This window comes from Lithobates pipiens, unplaced genomic scaffold (assembly GCF_037356315.1).
Source record: "Lithobates pipiens isolate NorthernLeopardFrog02 unplaced genomic scaffold, aLitPip1_a1.2 Scaffold_19, whole genome shotgun sequence".
In the NCBI taxonomy this organism is placed as follows: domain Eukaryota; kingdom Metazoa; phylum Chordata; class Amphibia; order Anura; family Ranidae; genus Lithobates; species Lithobates pipiens.
Window position 1 is genome coordinate 49,105,174 of NW_027507764.1, and position 10,540 is coordinate 49,115,713.

General features: G+C 41.2%; 1 protein-coding gene across 5 annotated transcripts in view; it reads right to left on the reverse strand.

Annotated features, from left to right (window-relative positions):
• The window catches only part of PHF14 (PHD finger protein 14), a 421,390-nt gene that overhangs the window by 136,584 nt on the left and 274,266 nt on the right, over positions 1 to 10,540 (reverse strand). For 4 of the 5 annotated variants that reach the window (XM_077490721.1, XM_077490720.1, XM_077490722.1 and 1 more), the window contains one exon: positions 2,664 to 2,781. The exons of the other annotated variant lie outside the window; for it this stretch is intronic. In XM_077490721.1, coding sequence (XP_077346847.1) covers positions 2,664 to 2,781 — 118 coding nt within the window. The remainder of the gene's footprint in view (positions 1 to 2,663; positions 2,782 to 10,540) is intronic. 5 annotated transcript variants of the gene reach the window in all.

The following is a 10,540-nucleotide window of genomic DNA, read 5'->3' on the forward strand; positions in this document are numbered from 1 at the left end:
TCCTTAAGCGATCTGGCCCTGGTGATTTATTTATGTTAAGTTTTTCAAGTCTATTTCTGATGCTGGCTTCTGTTCACCACGAGTGTACATTCTGTGACATGTAGTTAACATTACAGTCTTGGTTACTATATTCCCCCTTTTCCTTTGTGAACACTGAGGAGAAGAATGCATTTAAAACCTTTTGCTTTCTCCTTGTCTTCTGTAACCAAATTCCCCAAAACATCATTTATGGGGTCATTTTGCTCTGACCTCACTTTCTTACTGTTAATATATTTAAAAAAATGTATTGGGATTTTGTAGTGTAGTTGTAGCGTTGGAATGTGGACAATGACCTCTAAGCCTTATATTTTTTGAAGGCCTTTTCTTTTGCTTTTATATGGATTTTTAAGTTAGAGTTTAACACTGTTAAAGCATAGCTACACTTACAGAGTTGATGCTTTAACTGGACTTGCCTCTGCAGAGTCCGTAAATGCAAACCATGGTTAACCTTTCTAGGATTATTGTGTGAATTGGATTTGAAGAGAGGCTACATATCAATTCCAATGCCGAGCCACTAACTCAGTCCAGAACTACACCCTCTAATGATAGCTGGGAGCTGCTTTCTGTGCTAGAAAGGAAGATGCAGGACCTAGTGTCTCAAATACATATCTCTCTCTGCATTTCATAGCGTATTTTACTTAGGCTGCCGGGCCAAGCACAATAAAATGATATGCACTATAAGAACAATTAAACTTTAATGAGAAATAGTTTCTGTGTCTCTCACTTGGGAGAGGTAAGACACTGAAGAAAGACTGTGCATCAGTGACCTGATCTATGCCACCCCTAACCCATCAACCTGAAACTCTAAGCCCTTGTACACACGGTCGGAGATTCCAACGAAATGTTTCCTATCGGACCGTTTTGTCGGATATTCCGACTGTGTGTGGTCTGCATCGGACTGTTTCCATCGGAATATCCAACGGACCAAGTTTTCCAACTTGCCGGTAAAATTTTCTGACAAAATGCTCCTATCGGACATACTCCGATCATGTGTAGCCTACTCCGACGGACAAAGTGCCACGCATGCTCAGATCAAATTCCTAGACCAAATCTATTGGCTACTAGCCTGAACGTAGTGCCATCGTAACGAAATAACGTCATCACGTTATGTACAATCGGATTTTCCGACAACTTAGTTGGACCATGTGTATGCAACATCACTTCCGGACCTCTTCTGGAATTAATCCGTCGGTATTACTCCGACGGATTTGGTTGTCGGAATCTCCGACCGTGTGTACAAGGGCTAAGAATACACAAATCTTTAAGTGAATGTACGAGTGTTGAAAAAATAAATGGGTTTCTTATATCTATATATTATTTTTTTCTTGAACGGATTAAACCTCTTTAGGACACTAGGGGTGCACTGGTACCAGTTTTTTTTTTTTTTTTTAAGACGGATTAAACCTCTTTAGGACACTAGGGGTGCACTGGTACCATTTTTTTTTTTTTTAAGACCGAGTACAAGTACTGAAACTTTTTCTGACATACTCGCTGATACCAATTACGGTTACCTATTTTCAGCCCCGGTTCACATATATGTGAACTGGATGCGTTTTGAACCTGATAGGTGAACCAAAAGGCTTTCGTATGGAGCCGATTCACATATGTGCAGGCAGATCACAGGGCGATTTAAAAAAAAGTCTGGTACCATTTTCAGCCCAGTTCAGGATGATTTCCAATGTCATATATGTTAACAATTTGCACGTGAAATGCAGCTGAAGCGCTGAATGAAGTCACGCCAGACAGGGCTTGAAATCGTGCTACAAACTGTCCCAACACATATGTAAAGTTATCAGTTTTAGCAGCGGAAACATTTGCACAAGTACTCATGTAATTGCTTAGCATCTGCACAGATACCAGTATCGGTGCGACAGTAATGGCTACACAGTATGGCCAAAAGTTTTGGAACCCTGACCATCACAGCTTTGCGCTTGTTAGAATTTTCATTCCAAATACATGGGAATTAATATGGAGTTTCCCATTTGATGGCTATAACAGCTTCACCTCTTCTCGCAAAGCTTTCCATAGGATTTTGAAGAGTCTGTGGGACCATGTGCCAATTCAACCAAAAGAGCATAAGGAAGGTCAGGCACTGATGATGAATGACAAAACAGGTTCACACTCGACTTTCCAATTCATCACAAAGGTGTTCACAGTAGGGTTGAGGTCAGGGCTCTGTGTAGGACACTTGAGTTCCTCCACACCAAACTCATCAAACCATGTCTTTAAGGAACTGGCTCGGTCATGCTAGAACAGGAAAAGGCCTTCTTCCTCAAACTGTTACCACAATAATGAAGTGCACAATGGCCTACAATGTTTTTGAATGCTGAAACATAACAGTACCCTTCACTGGAAACACTTGAACTCAGTCTACAGATCCACATGCTTTTGGTCATATCGTTAGGTGTGATGGTCAGGTGTTCAGAAACTTTGGACCATATAGTGTATCTAAGTAACACACAAATTATTTGTTAAACAAAATCTGCCTTTAATATTACTGCATGGACCAAACTCTAAAATGTAGTAAACTGAGCTCCAGGAAGTATTATGTTCTGATAAAGTTTAATTTTGGAGAAGGGAAAACAAGGTCATCTAAATGGTCTAAATTTCCCTCTAAAACTTACCTTGGAAGAGGAGGAATCACACTCTTGACAGATCCAACCATACCCGGTTTGTTTAGGAGACTTTTTCAGAGGTGGGTCGAGGCAACCAAAGTGGTAGCAAAGCTTACATTCATCACACCTGCAGGAGAAACACGCAGATGTTACTGGAGAAGCTTAATTAACCCAGCTGCTACTCAATAATAAATCCAAAGTGTACTGTGGGCCCCACAGTGTGGGACCAGTACCACTCCAGTGTAGAGTTGCTCATAAGGGCTAGAAGACTAACAGCAGACATATTTGCTGAAAACCAAAGTCAATTCAGCAGAGCAACCTCATACCAACTGTGAAACATGATGGTTATTTTTTATGGTTTTGGGTTGCTTTGCTGCTTTAAGCCTCAACTATGAATTCTGCATCATATCAAAGTGTACTTGATGAGAACCTGAGGCCATCAGGCTAAAAGGTAAAGCTACCTCCACTTTTGTTGAGAAAAAAAAAACCTGTCCCTCTGGTTGATCTATGTACATTGCAAGGAATTTCCAAAACTTTGTTGCAGATTCCTACCTTTTGTTATTTTGAAGAAATAGATGTTTGTCTGTATCCATGTGCAAAATGAATATGCATGGGAGTGGTTTCATTATTACAAATCAGCTGCTGCACTTGCAAGACTCTAATGAGGAAAAAGTGCAGGGTCTGGACTCTGCACCCCTTTAGATGTGATTTCCCTTTGGGACTATTTCACCAACAATGACATTTTTGTTGCAGGTGATGCCAAAAATCTGACTAGTATTTTAGTGCAGACTTCTAAGAAAATCAGTACCATCTGTCTACAGAACACCTGCAAGTTGCCATATTGCATTGAATTTTACAGAAAATTACAGAGCTGCAGATTGAAAAGAAAAGGTCATTTTTAATAACATTCAAATACAATATGACTTGTGTTGCAATTGTATATGTTCTAGCTTCTTTTATTTGCATTTTTTGTTTGTTCATGAAGTGGAGAAATCCCTTAGGCCCCTTTCACATGTGCGGACCGTTCAGATCTGCCTGTCAGTTTTTTAGGCATGGAGAATATGGTTTATGTACAATGATCTAAGAAAAACAAAATAATGCAAACTTTACATAAAAAAAAAAAAAAAAAAGACAATGTATTCATTGTATCAGACTATTTCCATAAGTAGCATTTTAACCACCTAAGGTCCGCCCTAAAGCAGTTTTACTGATACAGGGCGGCACTTGTGCGGATCATGTATATATACGTGAACCGGTTCTTGTGGGTAGGTGACACACATGCGTGGCGCGGGGGCGACTTGCTTCCGATGCGATCACACACACACAGCAAATGCTGAGAGCCGGTTACCATGGACTCGACGTCCGTTGGGACCCGCTGATCATCGAGGAGAGAGGCAGAACGGCGGCCTGCTTATGTAAACAATTCTGACAGGAGGGAAGAGATAAAATTCATGTCCCTGCAAACCAGAGAAATTAATTCCTTCTCCTGCCCTAGTAAAATCACCTCCCACAGTATAGGAAAACACAGGCTAGGCACACAGTTAACCCTTTCATCACCTCTAATGTCGCAGTCCCGCAATAAGTCGCTGATCGCGCCATTACTAGTAAAAAATAATAAAATAAAGAAAAATATCCTATTGTTTGTAGACGCTATAACTTGTGCAAACCAATCAATATACGCTTATTGCGATTTTAACCAAAAGCATGTAGCAGAAAACATATCGGCCTAAATTTATGAAGAAATTCGATTTCTTTTCCAAATTTTTATTGGATATATTTTATAGAAGAAAGTAAAAAAAAATTTTTTTTTTTTTCAAATTTGTCAGTAATTTTTTGTTTACAGCACAAAAAAATTAAGAACGGAAAGGTGATCAAATACCACCAAAACAAAGCTCTATTTGTAAGAAAAAAGACATCACTTTTATTTGGGTACAGCGTCGCATGACCACGCAGTCAAAGTAATGCATTACTGTGCTGCAAAAAATGGCCTAGTCAGGAAGCGGGTAAATCTTCCGGAGGTTAAGTGGTTAAAGGCTTTCTAAACCCCCAAGGATTTTTATTTTTTTTTACCTTAAAGCATTCTTTGCATTAAAGTGGATGTAAACCTACTCTCATCCTTTCTAAACTACTGCAATATTGGTTATCTATAAGGATATAGATGCCTCCTGCATGTATACTTATCTGTCAAATGTCTCCCCTCTGTCTGCTATGAGACCCGAAAAACTGTAGATTTTGTGGGTGGGTCTGTGTTCTGGAGATCAGTGGGTGGAGTCGTGATGTCAGTAGACTCCCCGCCCACCTCTACACTCCCCTTATCAACATGTATTTTCTCCTGTGTATTTCTTACACTGAACTTCTGCTATGATCATCAACATCCAGTCAAAACCCAGAAAAGTCCCCACATGACTTCAGCATGCCAAATCATGCTGAGGTGTGGAACAGTCAATCTATGCAGAGCAGCAGAAGAAAGGAGTGGGAGGTAATTAAAAAAAAAAAAAAAAAAAATTAAGTCTCTTAGGCTAGTGCACGAGATATGTAAATCACCCGTCACTCACAGCAAGGGGGAGGATTTGACAAAGTTTTTCTCTGTTTGTCAAGATTTATCTCACCGAACAATAAGAGGATTGCACAGAGATGGATGAACTCTTTGTGGCAAGACTGGGCTCAAATGATAGGAAATCTTATACTCTACATTATGACATCAAAAAAATAAAAAGAAATTCCGGGTTTACATCCACTTTAAGGTAAAAACTGTGTGTCCAGGATCCCCCCCCCCAGCCCCCCCCCCCAGCCCCCCCCCTATACTTACCAAAGCCCGATTACGATTCAGCGTTATGCAAGAAAGCAGCGACTCTCCCTCCTCATTAGACTGAATGTTAGCAGCGGGAGCCACATGAAAATGGAGTAGGGGGTGGGCATCTATGGATGCAGCCAGCAGTGCTCAGGAGCGAGCCCATACAAGAACCTGCCCCCCACAAGTGGCTTGATAGGGGGATACACAGAAGGCAGGACGAGCCAGGAGCGCCCCAGAACAGGAGGATCTGGGCTTCTCTGTGCAAAACAATTACGCAGAGCAGAAAAGCATAACATATTTATTTTTGTTTTGTTTTTTCAAGTGAAGGTTTAATATCACTTTGATTGTATAATGAAAGGGGACACTTCAGCAAACAAGCAATACAAAAAAAAGAAAATAAAAAGAAAAAAAGTACTAGAGCAATAATCTGGCACTGGAAAAGGACAAGCAAAGTGTTATATATTTCAATATTGTACAATGAGTTTCAGAAAGGTCACTGTGCTGGAAATATATGTTGCCATCCTCAGTCTCATTACACGGTGAAATCTTTATGCTGTACACATCACCTCTCTGTGCGTGTTAATAAGCCCTGGAATGATGTGCTTGGCCTACTGTAATCTACAAAGCTCTCCGGCACTCCTCTCTGCCAGATCCCTGCTCAGTTACTGCAAATAATTAACTTTCAGGTACTATTACTCTGACTGGCTGCACGGTGCACATATTAAAGGAGAACCCCGCTAAGCTTTAACTGCATCTGAGCCAGGGCTGGAAAGGACATGTGCTTAATGTAATATGAGACAACATATTAGTTTGATAACTAAAGTATATGGGTTGTTTTTTTTTTGGACCAAGTGGGGAAATATGTACCATGTTTTTATAGCTGAGTATAGTGGAAAAATATCACTAGAACTATAGGGTTATCCTAGTGGTATTGCCATCTTAACCACTTACCACCTGGGACAATTTTGACATTTCTTTCATACATGTAAAAATCTGCATTTTTTATTTTTTTTTGCTAGAAAATGACATAAAACCCCCAAACATCTTATTTTTTTTTAAGCAGAGATCCTAGAGAATTAAAAAAAAAATGGTGCGAGTTTCGATTTTCTATGTCACATGGTGACCCAACCAATGTTCTGTCAAAAACTGTCCGCCCATCGAATAGTGTCCGTCCCGTAGTGGGCTTGCTCAGTACGGAGGAGAAGGAGAGTCCGAAAGTCTCCGAAGAACAACGGAGCCTGCGCACAGAGTCTAGGTGCAAGCCCCACCATCCAAGTGGACATACGGTAGCACATAGTAACAGGGCCCCTCGCGGGCTCGCTTCGCTCAGCTATTTTTTATTCTAACTCTATGCCCACTTGGATGGTGGGGCTTGAATCTGGACTCACCGCGCAGGCGCCGTTCATCTTCGGAGACTTTCGGCGTCTTCTTTTCCTTACAGGGCGGACACTATCCAACGGGGGACAGTATTTGACACTACACTGGAACAGGGGCTTTTGGAGAGGACTACAGGGAAGCCTCTCGCCTACTGACTATCGTCCCTGGCTTTTCTAGGGAGCTCTATTCTTTGGGAGGTGTGTGCCTGGGGGACCTTTTGGAGTGGTTCTGCTTCATATTTGGGTCCATGTTTCTCTGAACACACACACACTCTGGGAAACTAGCACCTGGATACAGATTTGGGGCCTCTGTGCCCAAACCAGCAATGACTGCTTCAACCCCCCTCAGACTCAGAGACTCAAAGCAGAAGATTATAATCATTTTAAAACAACCTGATGCTAACCAGAAAAGAAGCTACAGAGCTAATCTGTTACAGCTAAAGAAAAGAAAAATAGCATACAATTGTAGTTGTATCCCACAGAACTGATCAGAATTCTTATTTAAAGTGTATGAAAACCCAATTTTTTTTTTATCTGGCACAATATAGAGTATGGGATTTCAGATCAGCTGGGCCCAGTCTTGCCACAATAAGTTAATCCAGCTCTGAGCAATCCTCATATCTTTTTTCAGTGAAATAAAACGGGAAAAAACTGTGAAATCTTTGTCTGTTCTTCCCCCTTGCTTTGAGTGACGGGTGATTTACATATCTCATGCACTAGCCTAAGACATGCATTATTTTTTAATTCCCTCCCCCACTCCTTTCTTCAGCAGCTCTGCAAAGATTGGCTGCCCCACACCTCAGCATGATTTGACATGCTGAAGTCATGTGGGGACTTTCCTGTCTTTTCCCTGGATGTTAGTGATCATAGCAGAAGTTCAGTGTAAGAAATATACAGGAGAAAATGCATGTTGATAAGGGGAGTGTACAGGTGGACGGGGAGTCTACTGACATCACGACTCCACCCACCGAGCCCCAGAAAACAGACCCACCCACAAAATTTGCAGTTTTTGGGTCTCACAGAAGAGGGGGAGACACTTGACAGATAAGTATACATGCAGGAGGCATATATATCCTTATAGATAACCAATATTGCAGTAGTTTAGAAAGGATAAGAGTGGATTTACATCCACTTTAATGCAAAGAATGCTTTAAGGTAAAAAAAAAAAAATCCTTGGGGGTTTAGAAAGACTTTAACCACTTGACCTCCAGAAGATAAGATAGTTGAGAAAGGATGAGAGTGGCTTTACATCCACTTTAATGCTTCTCCGAAATAATCAATTAAATTGTTTTCTAAATAGAGGATTAGTTGTGATGTTCTCTTATCTATTTTTCAGCTTTTGTACCTTCTCGGTTCCTTTAAAGAAGAGAGCATTTCAAAATGCATCGGAACATGAGAAATTTGTATCCATGCTTGTGTTGTGATCACCAGTTGTTTTAACAGCTATTTATAATGTTTTCAATAATCTGTTGTACAATTAATTTGTATTTCTATACAAAAAAAAAAAAAAACTAATGCTGAGGTCTCCTGCTGCTATGAGCAATCTGTTTATTAAGGTGTGTTTACTTCGTATAATTTCCCATTGTTTGCCTCTTAGGTGTGAACTCTTGTTGTTAATTAAGTCACCTATTGTTGCCATTTGACTGCTAGTATTGTGTCCACTTCACCTCCTTACCAAACTATTGTGGGATTCCTGACTAATCAAAGCATTGTCTGGGTGTTTGTCTGCTGATCAGCTTACCATTTATGCTAGCTGTACATTAGATGTACTATTACTGTTTACAGTTTGCATTGCTTAGGATAATGTGCTCAAGCTCTAACATTATTTTGTGTGTTATATATTCTATGTGAACTTACAATGAAGTCAGTTACAGTTTGCACTTAAAGTGGTTGTAAACCCTTACAAACCACTTTGACCTACAGGTAAGCCTAGATTAAGGCTTACCTGTAGGTCCAAGAAATATCTCCCAAACCTATACGATTTAGGAGATATTTGCCCGAAGACGGGCACCGCTGTCTACGGCGCATGCCCTGTAGACAGCGGTGCACTGAGCGTGGCATCCTCGATGACGAAGATGCCACGCGTCTCGGCTCCCGTGCGCAAGCGCGGGAGTGACGTAATCGCGGCTTCGCCGAATGACAGCGGTGGAGCTGCGAGACCCCACCGAGAAGATGGATGCGCCGAACTACAGTGGACAGCGGTGACTTCGCTGGCTCCTGTGTCAGGTAAGTGACACATAATGGGCTACTATGCGATGCATAGTAGTCCATTATGCTTTGCCTTTGCACGGAATGAAAGAGGAAGTAAACTCATCAGGGTTTACTTCCTCTTTAAGCTAGTGTTGTCGACTTCTTGGATGCAATTCTCACCTATAATAACTGGTTCCTGGTTCCAGAGTGGGGGAAGCTGTATCTTGGCAGAAGCACCCAGGCTGGGTGCCAGGCGGTCCTCACACACGGTATTTGTGCAGCGGTTTTTCAGATGAAAATTATTACAAGTTTTAGTGAATTCTAAAAGATGATGCTATGCCGAGTAAATAGATACCAATCATGTAATCTTTAATCGGTTCCCGACCAGCGCACGCCGATGTACGTCAGCAGAATGGCACGGGCAGGCTTATTGGCGTACAGGTACGTCCAATCTTTAATGCCGCCCTGACATCGCGAGCGCGCTGGTCGGGACCCCCATGAGTCCGGTCGCGGGTCCCGCGGACTCGATCGCCATGGGCATACCCACGATTGTCTCACAGGGCGGCTGAATGAGAAAATGCCGTTGTAAACAGCATTTCCCCGTTCTGCCTATCAACTAGTGACGCTGATCTCTGCTCCATGTGATTGGAGTAGAGATCAGTGTTCACTAAATTAAAGCCCAGCCCCCCCACAGTTAGTAACACACCCCTAGGAACACTTAACCCCTACACTGCCACCCACTGGTTAACCCCTTCACTGCCAGTGTCATTTACACAGGAATCACTGCATTTATATAGCAGTGATTGCTGTATAAACGACAATGGTCCCAAAAATGTGTAAAAAATGTCCGATGTGCCCGCCATAATGTCGCAGTCACAATAAAAATCGCTGATCGCCGCCATTACTAGTAAAAAAAAAAGATTAATAAAAATGCCATAAAACTATCCCCTATTTACACTATAACTTTTGTGCAAACCAATTAATAATCGCTTATTGCGATTTTTTTTAACCAAAAATATGTAGAAGAACACGTATCGGCCTAAACTGAGGGAAACATTTTTATTTTTATTTATTATAACAAAAAGTAAAAAAGAATGGATTTTTTTTCAAAATTGTCGCTCTTTTTTGTTTATAGCGCAAAAAATAAAAACCGCAGAAGTGATCAAATATCACCAAAAGAAAGCTCTATTTGTGGGAAAAAAAGGACGTCAATTTTGTTTGGAAGCCACGTCGCATGACCGCGTAATTGTCAGTTAAAGCGACACAGTGCCGAATCGCAAAAAGTGGTCTGGTCTTTGACCAGCAAAATGGTCCAGGGCTCAAGTGGTTAAAATTGAGTAAACTCGTAGAACTGCACCAAACTATGGTACCTAAAAATGTTTTTTTTTTCTTGAGATCAGTTTGATCGGATGCTTGTACAAGCCAGTAATGGCTTGAAAACATTAAACTGAAGCTGGAAGTGACAAAATTCTTATTGCTTCCAGATTCTGATCTCATAAAGAACGAGGAACATCAGATCCACTCTC